Below are 19,660 nucleotides of genomic sequence, written 5' to 3'. Positions count from 1 at the left end.
AATAAAAATTAGCCTCAGCAGTCCAAATTTTCGGTATGTTATAACTTATTTGTAAATATATTTTGTAATTAAATTTATTTTTTGTAAGACTTTTAAAATAAATAGTATACACAAAAGAAAAATTAAAAGTTAAAAGACTTTAACCTAAGCTAAAGAAGAGATAAACTTCAATTTAATGGTGGCGCGGGGTCTTGATTTTTTTTTTTTTAATTTAGTTTAACAAATATCCAATAAATTGTTTTCAATTATTATATTTAACAAAATTATAAATGATAGAAAACAAAAACTTCTTTGGCGTATTGAATTGACTTTAAGGTATATAGATAGATTGTCATAGTCCATAGACTTGACGGGATTATCTTAGGGCCAGCCTTGATTTAATGTAAAAAATACAAACATAAAATTATTTGTTCTATACTCTAAAACAGAATTTGAAAGAATAAAATATGTATTAATTTATTAAATATTTTTTTTATGATTTTGTTCTTTTAGGTTTTTAAAAAAACACTATCAAAATTAATTTTTTAATCAATCACTTCTCAGCAATTACATTACTCATTTCATTAACTAAAATACTAAAATACTTTTTATTTTAAAATATTATTTTTTATTTTATTCATATATATATCATTACTTTTTAAGTATTTTTAAAAAAAATAATCATTATTTTCTCAAAATCATCACCAATCATTATTCTTTCCACCCTCTAAATTTTTTAAAAAACTCCAATCCGAACAAGACCTATGATGAATAACATAATAATTTTAAATTATTATTAATTAAATACATATTACATTAATATTATCAGTATAAAATAATAATTTAAAAGAAAGTAATGTTTGTTTAAAAGATCTGAAAAAACAAAATTATACCTGTGAGTCATGCTAATTATCTTATATATATATATATTTATTATATTTTTAAAAGAATGGCTCACATAAAACTTAAATTATAAGCACATTACCAGGTCTACAAAGCTAAGGTTTTTTCTATATAAGAAAAGGAAATTAAAAGTTAAAAAATTAATTTTCGGACCATAAGACTAAATCAAAAGTCTAAGTCAAAACTCCATTATTTCTATATATATGAATAGGAATATACAATCAAGAACAATTACACAAAGTAACACGACATATGCACCCGTTCAATTAAAAAAAAAAGATATAGCAATTAAATTGAATAAAAAAAAATGAAGTTGCATTTATAATAATGATAATAATAATGTGAAGGCGGCTGCCAATAAGAATTGGGAAGAATAAGTCACGCCAATGTGGACCCCACCATTAGGACTCGTTTCTCTTTGGCCAGTCGGAGTTGGAGTAGTGGATGACCCGTTAAAATTCGGGTTTGCCCCGTAAAGGACCTGAATCCCTTCAATGTCGTCGCCGGCGAGATTCAACTTCCTCGTCCTCGACGCGATGCTCGGGTACATCATTGCATCGACCACCGACGAATGACCCAAACCCAACAAATGCCCGATCTCATGAATCACCACCGATTCCAAATCCACCGCGAATATCGACGAAGACGTACTGAAGTCGCCGTCGATGACCCATGTCTCGTCGGCGTCGAGATGAAGCATCCCGCTAGTCGGTGAGAAGGCGTGGGCCAAAGTACCTAAAACGCCATCAAACGGCTCACCATCGCCGTGTTCGCCGCTAGCGAAAGCGATTCTGATATCGGCAGCCTGAAACGACGACGTTTCCACGAACGTCATCGGAATAACAGCGGCCCATCGTTGGAACGCGCTGGCGAATACAGCTTTAGCGTTTTGAGGGACTTGGTTATCCGGGTGGAATGCATACGTCAGATCCCGACGATTAGCAGGCCACCGGGGAGATCCGGGAAAGAAGGTATAATGAGCAACGTTATGGATATGTAGATTTGCAGACGCCGGCGGGTTCTTACCTGAATTCATCGTACTTGATCCGTTGATAATATCTGCGATTCCGCATCTGGGCATCATCAGTTGTTTCAACGTGGGATTGTCGAGTTCTCCGGTGGGGTTAAGGTTGAAATTGAGTTGATAAGTCTTGATTGCAGATTCAAGGTAGTCGTCGAAGTCGTCGGTGGCGTTGGCCGAGGAGGAATTAATGTATCCGAAGTATTGGAAGTATTTCTTTAGTTTTCCAAGGCCGTCGACTTTCTGACCAGGACGGCATCCAAGGAGATTCTGAAAGCCGTCCCACGCTCCGCCGGTGACGTTGGGGAGGAGGTAGGGCGGGATTGCAGAGGCATTGGGGAAGAAATGGGGTATAGCGTAAGATGAGAAATTGAAAAGAAATGATGAAAGAATTAGAGCTGTAAACAAATGGGTCTTCTTCATTGCTTTGCTTTGCTTGGCTTGGCTTGAATCGAATTCTATCTGCTATGTTAATTAGGAGGAATTAATAGGGTATTTGAGATTGACTGGGTAAAGAGGGATGGATGGATGATTGAATAAACAAATATTGACGTGTTCTTCTCTGTGTGGACTGTGGCCGATGACCTGACCATTGTCATAGGCGGCTTATAGCCATTGCCATTGGAGGAAGGAAGAAGTCGTCGTTCGTTCGTTCTTAATTAGGTGACTGACGCTGAAAGAGCTGAGAACTTTCGTCCGCCCTGCATAAACTTCTAACTTTATTTTATTTTAAACACCCCTCAACTTTTGCTCAATGTTTAAATAAACGACATTTTATCAAATGATTGTTAATTACATTATTAAGTAATTTAAAATATAAAAAAAGGATCATAAGTTTATGACGAGATGTCAAAGAGTAATGGTAAAAGTCTCATTAAAAAATTGTAAGTTTAAAAAATTTGAGATTAATTTCTGTTTTAAATATTATAAATTAAAATGAAAAACATAATATTGAGAATTATGCTCATTTTATTTTGTTACTAAACTCTAAGTTAAATAAACCGACAAAGTAATAATACCCACAACATTTAGGAATGGTGGGTGTCTCTTAAAGTGATGCAAACATATGTATTTACATAAAACAAAAAAAAAATAAAGACAAAAACATGTTTTTCCTTATATTTGAATATTTTGTTATATATATAAAAAAAAAGCATATTTCAACTATTACTACCGGAATGACATAATTCATGACAACTACCAACCAAAAGAAATCATGAGTATGCAACTCTTCAAATTTCCCAATAGTTTTGACATTGTTGTCAAAAAGGTTGTTAATTACTCTCCTCCCAATATTTCATAATTTAAATAAAATAAAAGGACAAAAAGTAAGAACAATAAAAGGAAAAAAAATAATAGTCAAATTTATAGGGCTTAAAAAAATTGAGAATAAAGGAAAAAATTAATGGTCAAAGTTAAAGGGCTTTAACTATAGATAAAAGTACATTAAAAGAAAAGGCCGGCATATACTTCTTTTCTTTTTCTTTTTTTAAATGGGTTGTTTTCATATTAAAGTTTAAGGGTGTGGGTTTTGAGAAATAAAGTTTTTTTTGATAAAAAATAGTTCAAATGTTTTTATTTTTAAATTTTATTTTTGTGATCCGAATTTATTCTGGTATAGTTAGCACAACCCATTAAATTAGAAGATTTTTAGTGTGAATAAAATTTGAAAATTTTATTTTATTATTTAATATCACGTTAAAATTGAATCACATGTGTTATTAATTTTAAATATGATGATATTATTTACAGCTATGCCTATAATGAATTGCCACTTTAATTCTTTTGGAAAGTTTTATTTCCTTGGTGACCAACAAATTAAAATTGTGACATATGATCATTTAAATGGGTAGCTAGAGTGGCCGGCCAATAAATGTTCAACTAGTTTCAACTTCTCAACTTTAGGAAAGTATTTACTTTTCTATAATACAAATAATATAAATAAATATTTTCCATTTTTGAAATCATCTATCATTCTTTAAACATATGCATGCCTATGACATTCTTAAAACCCATATTTATATAATATGCCAACAGCCAACTAATAGTCCATAACGAAACCACTTTATAAAGCCTAAAATTCATAATTAGCAGATTAAAAGATCTATAATGGCAGCTCGATCACATCTCCATGAGTTTCCACTTAGCTTAGCCATGGCGGTCGAAGAATCCCAGCCATCGGCATGGGCACTGCAGCAAGCTTACCTATAAATAACAAAACAACCTAAATTCTTCATGCCATAGAATGCGGTTACAGACATTTCGACACTGCTTCTATGTATGAATCCGAGCAACCTCTTGGAGAAGCCATAGTCGAAGCTCTCAGGCTCAGTCTGATCGACTCTCGCACAGAGCTTTTCATCACCTTGTCCTTCCCGCAATTCAAAAGACTCTAAGGTCACAAAAATAAAATAAAAAATATAATATACTCATGCACCCTTACCCTACATTTGATTTTTTTGTACAGCAATCTTAAGCTGGAATATGTTGATCTGTATTTGATACACTGCCCTTTTAGCTAGCAGAACTCCTGGAAAAAATGAATACCCACCAAACCAAGAAGATGGATTACAAAGGAGTTTGGGCAGCAACGGAGGAATGTCACAAACTTGGCCTAGCTTGCAAAGTCAATTGGTGTCAGCAATTTCACTTGCAAGAAGCTTGAAGATCTTCTCCTTGTAGCTAGCTACAATCCCCACTGCTATCAATCAGGTCAAACCCTGATCATAATTAGACACTTTTTAGCTACTTGTTGAATTCATGAATGACTAGCTAGTTTAAATTAGGTGGAGATGAACCCTGTTTGGCAACGACACAAATTGAGCGAGTATTGCAAGTCTTAATTAAATATACGTACATTTAGAAGCTTTCTCTCCTTTGGGGAGCTGCCGGTGTTGGGTCAGCTCATTTGGCAGTTGGGCCTAACAAATTAATAAAGCCCATTAGGGCATATTTAATTAAGAAAAAAAAAAACACAGCAGTTTGTGGGTTGGTTTTTTCTCTCTCTCTTCCAGCAGTTCTTTCTCCATTGAAGCAGTTCTCCTCAATTTAAGCAGCAGGTTCTTCTTCTGATTTCCTTTATCTCTTCTCCATTTGGTTATCCATCTTTAGTGATGATGATAATGTATGTGAATGACAAGTTAGGCTTGTATTGAACTACATTGTATACCCATTTGATATAGTGGATGATTTAAGTGGCCGAAGTGTCCCGTGGTTTTTACCTAATTTGGGTTTTCCACGTAAAATCTTGGTGTCCTGCTCTCTATTTTTTTGATTGTTTGATTGTTTGATGTTCAATTGTTTTGGCTGCCTATTTGATTACACAAAAGGGAAAAAGAATTGTTAGGCCTTGTTGTAGCTTGTTTATTTCTGAATTGCTAAACAGGTGCTATTATTCGATTTCTCCAACAAGTGGTATCAGAGCTGGGTTCGTTTGGTGGTGATTCTTGTATAATTCAAATGGAAGAGTCGTTGAGCAGTAATGGAACAATGATCAAACTCACAGCTACCAATTACACAATCTGGAAGTCACGGATGGAGGACTTATTGTGTAATTATGATTATGAAGACACTATTTTGGGTGATAAAGGAAAACCAGAGGCTATGACAGATGCAGATTGGAAGAAGCTGAACAGAAAGGCGTGTATCAACATGTGGCTACTGAGGTTAATGCTCATAAAGTGTGGACTATTTTGAGTGAGCTGTATGAGAAGAACAACACTCAAAACAGAGCATTTCTATTTAGGAAGCTTTGCTCGTTGAAATATCAAGATGGGTCTTCTATGTCTGAGCATCTAAATGCTTTTCAGGGGATTCTAAATGAGTTGGCTGCGATAGGAATGAAATTTGATGATGAGCTTCATGCTATGTGTTTGATTAATTCTCTGCCTGATAGTTGGGAAACACTTGTGGTTTCAATTACCAATTCTGTTCCACAAGGTAAGCTCAATTTGAAAATGATGAAAGAGAGCGTGCTGAATAAAGAGGCTAGAAGAAAAGAACATGCTTCTCGACTCCAAGTCAGGTGTTCGTGACTGAGAAAATGGGTAGAAGTAAAAGTAAAACTCCAAAGAATCGCAGTGGCAGTTCAGACAGGTCACGAGGAACATCCAACTCGAGAAAAGAGATTACATGTTATCATTGTGGCAAGCCAAGACACAAGAAGTATCAGTGCAGATCTTTGAAGCGGGAACAAAAGGAGAATAAGCAAGATGGAAGTAGTAAGGTTGCAGATGTGGGTGGTAACGACATCGATATTGTTTACGACAATGATAGTATCAACCTTGTTTCTCAAGATACACAATGGGTGGTAGACTCAGGTGCTTCTTATCATGTCACCAATCGTTGTGATATATTTGCTTCTTACACTAGTGGACAGTTTGGTTCAGTGACGTTGGGAAACCATGTTACGTGTAAGATTGTTGGAAAAGGAGATGTCTGTTTGGATACTAACACTTCGTGCAAACTACTTTTGAAGAATGTTCGACATGTTCCTGATATTCGGATGAATTTGATCTCTACTGGTATTCTTGATGATGAGGGCTATCATAGTTACTTTGGTGAAGAAAAATGGAAACTCACTAAGGGGTCTTTGGTGATAACTAAAGGAAAGAAGGTCGGTTCTCTTTATGTGACAGAGACTAAGTCTTACGGGGGAGAAGCAAATGCAGTTAATGATTGTTCAGTACAGCTTTGGCATAAGAGACTTGGTCACTTAAGTCAGAATGGCATGCAAGTTCTCTCCAAGACAATCGATATCCAGGGCTTAAAGTCCACAGATTTGAAGACATGCACAGATTGCTTAGTTGGTAAGCAACATAGAGTTTCCTTCAAAAGTTTCTCTCCATCTAGGAAGCCCAATATCCTAGATATGGTTTACACAGACATATGTTCTATGGATTCCTTGACTTTAGATGGTGCTCATTATTACATCACTTTTATCGATGATTGCTCAAGGAAGGTGTGGGCATATTGCTTGAAGACTAAGGATCAAACATTGGATTACTTCAAGTTGTTTCATGCTGAAGTGGAGAGAGAAACTGGGAAGAAATTGAAATGTGTTCGTTCGGACAATGGTGGCGAATACAGAGGACCATTTGTGGAATACTATAAAAGTCATGGGATCAAACTTTTGAAGACTGTGCCAAAAACACCTCAACAGAATGGAGTTGCAGAGAGGATGAACAGGTCTATCAATGAGAGAATTTTGTGTATGTTGTCTCATGCTAAGTTGCCAAAATCTTTTTGGGGAGAAGCAATGAAGACAACGGTTGATCTGATAAACCTTTCACCCTCAACTCCTTTAGATGGCGACGTTCCAGAAAGAGTTTGGAGAGGTAAAGACGTCTCTTATGATCACTTGAGAGTTTTTGGTTGTAAAGTGTTTGTTCATGTTCCTCGAGATGAGAGAGCTAAGCTTGATAGCAAGACGAGACAGTGTATCTTTATTGGGTATGGTCACGGAGAATTTGGGTACCGATGTTGGGATCCGGTTAACAAGAAACTCATTAGAAGCAGAGATGTGGTATTCTTTGAAGATCAGACAATTGAAGACTTTGAGAAAAAGGAAAAGCCGAAGTCTACAGAGAATGAATTGCCTGACAATGGTAGGATTCGTACACCACAATCACAGCCCAATGATGTGGAGAATGCCCAAGTTGAGGTTGATGAGACTCCTTTAGTTGATGCTGAGCCAACAGAGGAAGCTGAACAAGATGATGATAGTTCTCTAGAGCCACCTGATGATCAGCATATTAGAAGATCTAGTAGGCAGCGACAACCTTCTAGTAGGTATCCTCCCAATGAGTATGTGATGTTGACTGACGGGGGAGAACCAGAAACCTATCAAGAAGTATTGTCTCATGAAAACAAGAACAAATGGTCGGTGGCAATGCAAGAAGAGATAAATTCCTTGCAAGAGAACGAGACTTATGACTTGGTGAAACTTCCAAAAGGAAAGAAGACTTTGAAGAACAAGTGGGTATTCAAGTTAAAGCATCAAGAGAATAGCTCACAACCTCGATACAAAGCAAGACTAGTTGTGAAGGGCTTTGGACAGAAAAAGGGGATTGATTTTGAAGAGATCTTCTCACCGGTTGTGAAGAGGTCATCCATCAGAGTTGTGTTAGCATTGGCTGCTAGTCAAGATTTGGAAATTGAACAACTGGATGTGAAGACTGCATTTCTCCATGGTGACTTGGAGGAAGAGATCTATATGGAACAACCCGAGGGTTTCAAAGTTAAAGGTAAAGAAGATCTTGTTTGCAGGTTGAGGAAAAGCTTGTATGGGCTCAAGCAAGCCCCTAGACAATGGTACAGGAAATTTGACTCCTTCATGGAAGCAAATGAGTACAGTAAGACTACTTCTGATCATTGTGTTTTCATCAAGAGATACGGTGTTGATAATTATGTTATTCTTCTGCTCTATGTTGATGATATGCTAATTGTTGGGCAAGATATTGCAAAAATTGAGAAGCTCAAAAGGGATTTGAACAAGTCTTTTGCGATGAATGATTTGGGTTCAGTGAAGCAGATCTTAGGCATGGAAATCACAAGAGACAGAAAGAACAGAACACTTTGACTATCACAGGAGAAGTACATTGAGAAGGTACTTGAGAGGTTTGCAATGAAAAATGTAAAACCGGTTTCAGTTCCACTTGCATGTCATTTCAAGTTGAGTTCTAAACAATGTCCTACTAGTGAGAAAGAGAAAGATAAAATGAAGAATGTACCTTATGCCTCTGCAGTTGGTAGTCTTATGTATGCCATGGTATGTACAAGACCGGACATAACACACGCAATTGGTGTTGTTAGTCGGTACCTCTCCAACCCTGGAGAAAAACATTGGTTGGCTGTTAAGTGGATTCTCAGATATCTTCGAGGCTCTTCGAAAGCACGTTTATGTTTCGGAAGTGATACTCCTATTTTGGAAGGCTTTACAGATTCTGATATGGCGGGTGATGTTGATTCAAGAAAATCTGTATCAGGTTTTTTGGTTACCTTTGCAGGCGGTGCTGTTTCGTGGCAGTCAAGGTTACAAAAGTGTGTTGCTTTGTCTACTACAGAAGCTGAGTATATTGCAGCTACTGAGGCATGTAAAGAGGTGTTATGGATGAAGAAGTTCCTACAAGAGTTGGGCCAAAAACAAGAGAAGTTTACTTTGTTTTGCGACAGTCAAAGTGCCATTCATCTCTCAAAGAATTCAGCTTTTCATTCGAGATCCAAACACATTGACGTGAGATATCATTGGATACGTGATGTGCTTGAGGCAAAAGAGCTGAACTTGGAGAAGATTCATACAAGTGAGAATGGTGCCGATATGTTTACGAAATCCTTGCCTAAGGACAAGTTTGAAGATTGTCGGGAGAGAGCGGGTTTATTGGAGCCCGCGAAGTTGCGCTGACGGGGGAGATTTGTTGGGTCAGCTCATTTGGCAGTTGGGCCTAACAAATTAATAAAGCCCATTAGGGCATATTTAATTAAGGAAAAAAAAAATACAGCAGTTTGTGGGTTGGTTTTTTTTCTCTCTCTCTTCCAGTAGTTCTTCCTCCATTGAAGCAGTTCTCCTCCATTGAAGCAGCAGGTTTTTCTTCTGATTTCCTTTATCTCTTCTCCATTTAGTTATCCATCTTTAGTGATGATGATAATATATGTGAATGACAAGTTAGGATGAGGTCAATTGATAACTTCTGTTAAATTACCTCTAGGCTTGTATTGAACTACATTGTATACCCATTTGATATAGTGGATGATTTAAGTGGCTGAAGTGTCCCGTGGTTTTTACCTAATTTGGGTTTTCCACGTAAAATCTTGGTGTCCTGCTCTCTGTTTTTTTGATTGTTTGATTGTTTGATGTTCAATTGTTTTGGCTGCCTATTTGATTACACAAAAGGGAAAAAGAATTGTTAGGCCTTGTTGTAGCTTGTTTATTTTTGAATTGCTAAACATGTGCTATTATTCGATTTCTCCAACAGCCGGCTGCGGCTCTCAATGGGGGACCAACAAAATTGTCTGTCGGGTGTAACGTGATAGAAGAGATCGCCGAGGCCAAAGGGAAGAGTGTCGCTTAGGTTTTCATTGAAAAAAAGTGTGTTTAATTTTGTGATATTTTATCGAGTTTTCTAACATAAATTAATATTAATGTAGCTAGGTTTGTTTGAGATGGGTATACGAGCAAGGGGTAGTAGTGGTTGTGAAGAGCTTTAACGAGGAAAGAATGAAGGAGATTAATCTAGACCATATATTTGATTGGAATGTGAGTGAGGAAGAATTGAAGAATCAGAATTTTTATAATACATGTGGTATATCTGAAATAGGACCTTTCAAGTCACTTAATTCAATGATCTTTGGGATTGTGAAAAAAATCCTAACATTTCACAAAAGAAAAAACAGAGGATAAAGACAACTTTTTTGAGGACATTGAACTGTAAGGTGGTACCAACAAAATTAATTTACAAGTCTGTCTTTTGGTGTTTGAACTTAAAATTTTAAAGATTTTTATTGTTAAATTATTTATATGTGAGAAATTTTCGAAAATTTATTATATTCATATCTTTAACCATAAAATCACTCAATTTATTAATTTATTTTTATATTTTTCAGTAAAATTCATTAAAAATAGTTAAATACAATAAAAAAATAAATTAAAAATTGAAACCATAGACATCCCCCCATTAATTATAGACTCGATCATACTTTACTTCATATTAATTATAAATAAAAAAAATATTTTAATAATTTGTTTTTTTGCCATTTCACAATATATTTAAATTTTCAGGTTTCACTTATTATGTCATCTAGTTAGTTTTCTATTAAGTTATATATGATTTTTTTTTATCAAACTTTATTAGTGATGCTATTTTTTTTAGTGAGCGTGCATTAGTGTCTTACATTTATTTAAAATATGATTTTTTATTAAGTTATATATGATTTTTTTAATCAAGCTCTAAAGAACAATATTATTTTTTTAGTGAGTGTTTATTTAAATGAATCTCTTAGTATAGATGTTTATATAGAGTGTGTGTAAATAGGAAAAGATAAACTTTTTTTAATTGTGAAATGTCATTATCTATTTTGAATGAAAGGTGAAATGACAATAATAATTTGTAAGGATTGAATAATTGTGATAAATAATAATGTTTTATTTATTATGAAAATGTTTAAAAAGATAATTTTATTAACCTACCATGTTGTTATATATAACAATGGTTAGGGGCGTGACACTGGCCTTTCATCGTACATATTCGTGATCGGATTGATCAGTCCTTCGTGGGCAAGTCGTCGACTATGATAGACCGTGGATTACAGAAGAGTTTGGGCAAAGGGAAGAGTTTCTAATATTGCAATTGTCATCTTCACTTCGAAATAATAATAATAATAATAATAATAATAATAATAATAATAATAATAATAATAATAATAATAATAATAATAGTAGTAGTAGGTGAGTAAATATGTCATGTCACACATTGAAAGTTCCGTAAGTGAATATATTTTCTTGTTGAACACACTAATCAATAATAATAAGTTAATCAATAATGGCCGGCCACAAGATAAAATATATACTAGTCAAACAAACAAACAAATAAATATTGATGATGATCCAAATGGCCGCTGGTTTATAATCTAAATTATTATTATTATTATTATAACAATAATCATTTTAGCGTATACGTACAAGGCGCAGAGAGCTTTGGAGAAAATGGCAGGTCTAATAGCTGCTGTCCCTGAGTTTCCACTAAGCCATGGCGGCCGGAAAATCCCCGCCATCGGCATGGGCACTGCATCAAGCCCGCCGGCAGAGAAGCAACCTTTTCTAGAAGCAATAGAATGCGGTTACAGACATTTCGACACTGCTTCTCTGTACCGATCGGAGCAGCCTCTCGGAGAAGCCATAACCGAAGCACTCAGCCTCGGCCTAATCAAGTCTCGAGATGAACTATTCATCACTTCTAAGCTATGGTGCACAGAAGCACATCCTCATCTTGTTCTTCCTTCCCTCCAAAAGACTCTAAGGTCGGTCAAGTCAGTCATATCAATTTCTCTCATAATGAATATTTTTAATCTAATTTCAATCAATTTCAGCAATCTTAAACTGGAGTACCTTGATTTATATCTGGTACATTGGCCTATGAGCGTAACTCCAGGAAAACATGCATATCCACCAAAGCAGGAAGACATCATGAAATTGGACTATAAAGGAGTTTGGGCATCAATGGAGGAATGTCACAAACTTGGCCTTGCAAAGTCAATTGGTGTCAGCAATTTCACTTGCAAGAAACTTGCAGATCTTCTCCTTGTAGCTACCATTCCTCCTTCGGTCAATCAGGTGGAGATGAGCCCTGTTTGGCAACAAAAGAAGCTGAGAGATTATTGCAAGGCTGAGAATATACTTTTGGAAGCTTTCTCTCCTTTGGGTGCTCATGGATCACCTTGGGGGAAGAAGAATGTTGTGGAGAGTAAGGTGATAGAGGAGATTGCAGAGGCCAGAGGGAAAACCATTGCTCAGGTTTGTTTGAGATGGATATACGAGCAAGGAGTGGTGGTGGTGGTGAAGAGCTTTAACAAGGAAAGAATGAAGGAGAATCTCAATATATTTGATTGGGCTTTGAGTGAAGAGGAATTGAAGAAGATAGCTGAGGATATCCCTCAGGGTAGAATATTTCCTGGTGAATCAATCTGCTCAGAAACAGGACTTTTCAAGTCGATCAATGATCTTTGGGATGGAGAAATTTAATTATATGGTTATGAGTTCGAGTTTTCATATCAATAATAATAAGCTTAATATGTTTCTTTAAGTTGGATTGTTTGGCTTGATTAATTGCATGCATATGCACGAGTCTTCTAGAGTAAGAGACAACTGCTTATGTTTTCTTTCCCAAGTTTTTTTTAATAATTTACATGTTTCAAACCTTAATTAGATATAGTGTAAAATGAAAGATTTGCTAGCTCTTTTGTTGTTTGTCTTGTTTTGTGTTTTTCTAACTTTTGATATCTTGTTTGTTTTGGGCTTTTTTTTTGTGTTTGCTTAAACTATTTTTTTCTATTGTTTGGTCATTGGTGTGAACATCTTAATTTCTTAATTAAATAAAATAAAAAAGTATTATAGAACTAATGAATCACCATTGAGGCAGGTTATCCATACCATCCATTAGTGTTGAATAGTTGAGCATTTGTTTGAATTGGACGTGAGACCCAACAAATATCATTCAAACAAGCTATAACCCAACTATTAGATTTGTAATTAGTTATCTTTTTCAATCTTCAATATATAATTTTTTTTAAGATGAATGATGGAAAAGGTCAATTTTTTATGATTTGTATTTTTAAATTTAGCTTTCATTTAATTAAAGTGTGTTTGGTATGGGGTATAAGAGAGTATAACACTATTAGTATAGTAATAGTGCTATAACTCAACTATTAGATTTCCTAATTTGTAATTAGTTATTTTTTTCAATCTTCAATATATAATTTTTTTAAGATGAACGATTGAAGATAGAATATAAACTATATTAATAGTGTTTTAATATGGTGTTTGGTTAGAATTTTACTATTGATATAAATTATATCTCTATATAATTTATAATTTATACCTCATATTTGATATAAAATTGTAACTAGTCTCCCCCTAAGTACAACACTTTTCTTATATCACTTCATTTTAATTTTTTATATAATCTTTATTAATATTATATATAACTTATCATTATATAATATATTAAATATATTTTATTTAGTTTTAATATTATTATTATATTTAATTATTTTTAATATATATTTTTAAATAGTTCAATATTTTAATTAAAAAATATTTATTTATTTTTATAATAATAATTTTATTAATTATTAATTAATATATTTACTTATATTATAAATAATAATTTTATTTTATTACAATTATTAATAATATTTAAATTAAATAAACATAATTTATAGTTTATATTATAATTAATTTTTATATGTTAATTAAATTTACATTAATTATTAATTAACAGTACAATAATTTATAATAATAAACAATATTATTTATAATATAAATAAATATAAATAATAATAATAATTAAAATTAAAATTTTAAATTAATATTTATATAACTTATATACATTCTTATACTATATACCAAACACAAAATTATAAACCATATACAACTTATACAATTTCTTATAATTCATATTAAACATCAATAACATATATAATTTATATTACCCTATATTATTTATATCTTGTTACAATTTATATCTCTATATAACTTATACCATATATAATTTATACACATTTACTACCTTAGGATAATAAGATATTTCTTTTTATTATTTGTCTTTGTTCTAACTTCTTTACTATTTAAATATTTTATAATTCCTTTCTTTGTTAACTTCAAGGGACGGATCTATATTAGAATGGCTAAAAAAATTGTTTTTTTTTTCTAATAGTATGAAATAATCTCATAATTTTATAATTATTTTTAATTTAATTAACTATTTAATTTTTTAATTATTAAAAATAGGTAAAAACATACACTAATCTACCCATCTAATTAATAAGTTTTCCAAAAAAATAAATTAAATTAACCAAAAAAAAAAAAAAAAAAAACATTTTCACGCCCACGTCCGGCTTTTATATATGAAAAACTTATTGATTTGCATAATCCCAACTCTCAGTTACTTATATTATTGAATCTTATCATATTTTTCATTCATATAATTGAGTTACAGAAACTATTAATTAAAGATTCTATACTTCTCCTATCAAATTTAACCCATTTCATGAAAAACAAGTTCTCTCCAAATTCGATTGACATTTCAACCATAATGACGATTTATTCAAAGATTCTTTAACATCACTTTCATCCAAGTCGAATTAAATTAATAATTAATTTAATAAAGTGAATATTAAGAAAATTGATTATATATGTTCATATATATATATATATATATATATATAATTATACAATAGAAAACGAACACAAACCATGTTCATAAAGTAAATTAAAGATCTCAAACTTAAACCATTGGTGATTCTCCACGTGCTGGATTCCCCGACCCCTTAACCATGGACTTAATTAGAAGATTAATTATCAAAAGAGTTATAATATATAAATAATTAAGTAGCAAAATATATTATTATAAACTATATCCGTACCTTTTATTTTAAAAATCTTTGAGCTAGCTCAATTTTTTCAAGACAAAAATTCAAGTGAGGATTAGTTCAAAGATTTTCAAAATCTTTTTTAAAAGTTAATAATTAATTAATTTCATTAATATTAAGTTACAAAATGAACTTTTTGTTAAATTTTAAATATTTTTAAAACTTGAAGGACATGAAATAAATTATAGAAGAAACTTTTAGAAACATACAAATGTTTGAGACTTATATGAATATTAGGAAATAGACTAAGGGATTGTATATATTATTGAATAATAAGAAAAATGATTGTGAAGGAAATTTGAGAGGAATAGTAATGTTATGTATAAATATTTTATATGGATTTTAAAATAGTATTTATTTATTTATTTATTTTATGATGATAGCCAGTTTTTACTTAAAATTTAGAAAGGTTTAAAAATGACAAAAATTACTTATTATTTCTTTTGTGTGAAATTTGCTAACGTCTTATTAAGTTTAATTCTCCCAAAAACACTTAAAATAGACTATTACTAATTAAGTCGTGATATTTTTGTTTTTCGAAAATAATACTAGTAATACCTTAACTTTTTTGTTTATATAGTTATAGATATTATTAATAATATTAAATTGAATTAGTTGAATATTATTGCATCTTAGTCCTATCTATCTGTTTCTTGTCCTAATCAAATCCTAACAATTGGAATTCCCATGATAACATTACCATGGAAATATATATCCAAATCTCAATTGATTCCCCCGTCTCTCTCTCTCTTCCTGATATCTTGCAATTAATCTTTTTTTTTCTTTTTCTTTCTTTAATGTGCGGATATGCCGATAGATGATATGGGTGGTGTCTGACAAGATGGGAGAAGATGGGTTTGATTTGCTTTACTTTTTATTTATGTTCGGTAAAGTAAGAATATATATATATATATATATATATATATATATATATATATATATATATATATATATATATATATATATATATATATATAAACCCTTTTGCAAGATCTTTGACAAAAGAGAGCTTATTGTGATATTGATCAAGAGGAAATAATTAATAAACTATATATATATATATATATTTGAAGAGAGATCTGAATTATATATATACTATTTTTTTTGTAAAAGGAAGGAAAGATACCAAATTATATTAATCCCAGCAAAAATAAATGATCGATGATGATGATTCATTGGTTGGTTGTCACCTTTGCTTTAATTAGATCAGATTTGGTGCGTGTTTCACCCCATCGCTTGTATCCCAAGTTTATTACATTAATTGTTTCAATATCTCATAAATCATTTTATGTTTTTCTTACAAAGGTTCATTTTATAAAATAGTTTAAAATAAAATTGAGAAAAGTGAGGATAAAACAACTATCCCATCACTAGGCATTAATCATGGACTGAGTTATACACCTGCTAAATTGATGAATAAAATAAAAACTAACCAAAAAAATTATTTAAAAAAAAAAACAAACTAAAATAATGTATAAAAGACATTAATTGCCCATAACATGACTAAAGTCATCTTATACCATATCTCCCATCATATATTAATTCATTTTTTTTATCCAATTTTTTTATAACATAATTCACTTTATTAATTAAATATTAAATTATTTTAAATTTATAATTTTTTTTATCACGAGAGGGAGAGAGCTGGTTTGATTTTGAGTTATTAATTAGATTGGATTTAATCCGACTTATCTTATATTTTCATTGTGGATCAAAATACCAAATTACTACTGGTTTCATTTTTTTTTTTATAAATTTAAAGAAACTATACTAATTTAACTCAATTAATACATTTTCCAAACAAGATTTTCAAATTATACCTCATGGTTTTTTTAAATAACCCCAGACTACATATGCTCTAGACAACCTGTTTTACATCAATATATTTTCAAATAATCCTACAAGGCTACACCACAATATTTGAAGGTTCACTATGATCTTTACTATTAATTAATAAATTAATAAAATAAAAAATATAGAGCAAGAAATGTAGATAAAGGAACTATCAAGCTAAAAGTAAGAGCAAAATATTTGAAACAAAATCATATATAATTATGGAATATTCACGACAAATTAATATATCGATGATTCTAGCACATATTCTCGGGATCAATATGGTGATAAGTAGGTGTTAACACATATTATTATAAACTCAAAAGTAAAAGGTTTGTCATGAGTCTCATAACAAATATTTGAGGTCTCTTTTAGCAATCAATTAGTTAAAAACACGAGTCTCGTTGTGTGCTCTCCTAATTAGATCTTGGTGGGATGTAAATGATTTGAAATTTCTCAAAGTTAAAAAGGTTAATTCCAGATATATATTCCTATCAATTCATTAAGCTGTTTATGCCTATAATACTTCCAAATATTATTCTAATCGCAAACAATTAGTCAAACTAAAAAAATACAAAAATACAAGAGAATGATCGTAATTGATCTCAGGGCAAGGCGGACCCTCAATAAGCATAGTAATATATACCTTTATGTATTTATTTTTGTCTTATAATATTTTTTTCTTATAAGAATAGCAAGAAATCCCTAGTTCAGAGTTCGAGTCCGACGACAAGTTTGCTCAATTAAGTGTGCTTGTGGATTATGTATTTAATACTCAGAGATTAGTCGTATTCCGAAAGAATGAAGTATGATAATGATTATTTTCACTTCCTTGCATTTTTTATCCTAATGTTTTCGTTAAAGGAAAAAAAAAAGTGCTTTTATTTATAAGAGATTATAAATATTTCGGATCGATTTGATCTCTAATAAAAACACCATTATTTAAGTGAAGATTTTGCTACCTCCCTTCTTCATGGGGAATAAACCCATATGGTCACAGAAAAACACACACAAAAGATGAAGAAGAAGAAAAAGGACAATTTTTCAATTTGAAAGGTATTTAATAAGTGATAAGAAAAAAATATATGCAATCTATAAGGATCGGGAAACCCTAACTAACAATTTAATTTCTTCATAATGTCTATATAAATTGATAACATCAATGTTAAATCAAATAAAATTATGTCCATATGCATGCATGCAACTTAAAAAATTGAATACAATAATAATTGAATGTCAATAATTTCCATCAAGGTTGTAGTTGAGTAGATTGATAACATAAAAAAATAGTAGTACCATCATTTCCAATACCTATTCTAATTATTTTCTTGACTAGTTATTTAATGGCATTATGTGTCATTTTTTAGGCATATTAAGAGTATAATATATAGCTAGTTCAAGTTGCAAAATATGATTCATGGAAATAATATTAATGATAAATGAGAATGATTTCGAGTCTTCAAACTATTTAAAATAAAAATGTAATAAATTTGGTTTCAACGTTTTCTGGATAATTGATCAAATTCACTTTTTGTCTCACAAGTCTAATTGAGATTCTTTCTTGGATATTGGATGGGGTGTCCCTAAGATGGATCAAAATCTTTATTATTAGTATTTTGGGGGTACGTCGATCGACCTTATTTGATGTTACATATAACTTCCATTATTCAGAGGATGAAGGATTACAATTAATGGAAATTAGGTGATCTTTACTATTATTAATTAATTGTTGTACCTAGCTAGGGACATGGGCATCTGACCCCCATATTGGTCCAATTTCTAAGTAATTGCCCTTTCAACATTTTGAAAAATTGTATTTAGAGAAAATCTTTGTGATTTAATTAGTGGGTCCAATGTAACATTTGGTAAGGATTCTATTTTGACTCTAATCAAAACTTCATAGAAGCTTCTTTGTTGTGTTTTTTCTTCAACCTTTAATACTAGTCAAGTCAACCATTTCATTTCTCTTTTGAAATATGAAAAAGGACACATTAGTTGTATATTTAATAAAAATTAGAACTTTCACTACCAATAATTTTTTTTCTCACAAAATTTTATTTGTGTGGAGGAAGTAGAAATAGCAACAGAAATACATGGTAAAAACCAATTAGGGTTTTTCTCATCCACAAAGCACGTTAGTTGCAATGATTTTCCTCTTAGAAAAATGTCAAAAACAGTTTTTTTTTAGTGAAATAGATGACAGGGAAGAAGAGGAACTTTGCATTCAATTATAAATTGGGGAAATTTGTTAAATTCCAAGATCTTGTTTGATTGAAGTGAATCAATAAAATGAAAAGAGAAAGATGAATTTTAAAACATTATATATAGATTACATTTTTAGTAATTCATTTCTCTTTTATGAGCTAAATAGAAGACTTTATAACTTATAATTTATAGTACTAAGACTAAACTGCATTTAGACTTACAAAGTCATCTAAAATGAATTATTCTTATATTCTATACAAACTCAACTATCCATTTACACATAATTTATATATATATTTACAAAATCTTCCTTTTCCTAAATTTTATGATAGATTGGTCAAAGTTTTTTTATTTGTTTTTAAAAAAAAAATTCAAATCATCTTAACTAGTCTGATTTGGTTTGTTATTTACCAATTACGTCATTAAATCAATCTTATCTATGCAATTCCACGTAAAAGTGATAAAAGCATCAAAATATTTCATGACATTTCTATGTCACACGTTCAAATAACGATATTAACTCGCTATTAATTGTGGTGTCGTGTAGCATTATTCATTTTATAAAGATTGTTTCAT

At 31.4% G+C, this 19,660-nt stretch overlaps 2 protein-coding genes and 1 pseudogene across 2 annotated transcripts; 2 read left to right on the top strand and 1 right to left on the bottom strand.

Moving 5' to 3' along the window:
• Positions 1–1,049: 1,049 nt before the first annotated feature.
• Positions 1,050–2,558, bottom strand: LOC124927901 (metalloendoproteinase 2-MMP-like). The gene has a single exon (XM_047468405.1). It carries the CDS (start codon positions 2,324–2,326, stop codon positions 1,202–1,204), a length of 1,125 nt encoding a protein of 374 aa, XP_047324361.1. The 5' UTR covers positions 2,327–2,558; the 3' UTR covers positions 1,050–1,201.
• Positions 2,559–3,119: 561 nt separating this feature from the next.
• LOC124925299 lies at positions 3,120–4,746 on the top strand (annotated as a pseudogene).
• A 6,830-nt stretch (positions 4,747–11,576) lies between these two features.
• LOC124926495 (non-functional NADPH-dependent codeinone reductase 2-like) lies at positions 11,577–12,721 on the top strand. The gene is made up of 2 exons (XM_047466729.1): positions 11,577–11,917; positions 11,987–12,721. Exons 1-2 carry the CDS (start codon positions 11,604–11,606, stop codon positions 12,636–12,638), a joined length of 966 nt encoding a protein of 321 aa, XP_047322685.1. The 5' UTR covers positions 11,577–11,603; the 3' UTR covers positions 12,639–12,721.
• The last annotated feature ends 6,939 nt before the right edge of the window (positions 12,722–19,660 follow it).

Source organism: Impatiens glandulifera, chromosome 2, assembly GCF_907164915.1.
Source record: "Impatiens glandulifera chromosome 2, dImpGla2.1, whole genome shotgun sequence".
In the NCBI taxonomy this organism is placed as follows: Eukaryota; Viridiplantae; Streptophyta; class Magnoliopsida; order Ericales; family Balsaminaceae; genus Impatiens; species Impatiens glandulifera.
Note: the sequence above shows the minus strand (reverse complement) of the source record. Positions and strands in the feature narration are given on the sequence as shown.

What these genes read in the sequence shown, in the direction of transcription:
- LOC124926495 (XM_047466729.1), top strand. Translation starts at nt 11,604, where the DNA reads ATGGCAGGTCTAATAGCTGCTGTCCCTGAGTTTCCACTAAGCCATGGC. An exon ending in TCCCTCCAAAAGACTCTAAG is followed by an intron (nt 11,918 to 11,986) that starts GTCGGTCAAGTC and finishes AATCAATTTCAG; the next exon opens with CAATCTTAAACTGGAGTACC.
- LOC124927901 (XM_047468405.1), bottom strand. Translation starts at nt 2,326, where the DNA reads ATGAAGAAGACCCATTTGTTTACAGCTCTAATTCTTTCATCATTTCTT.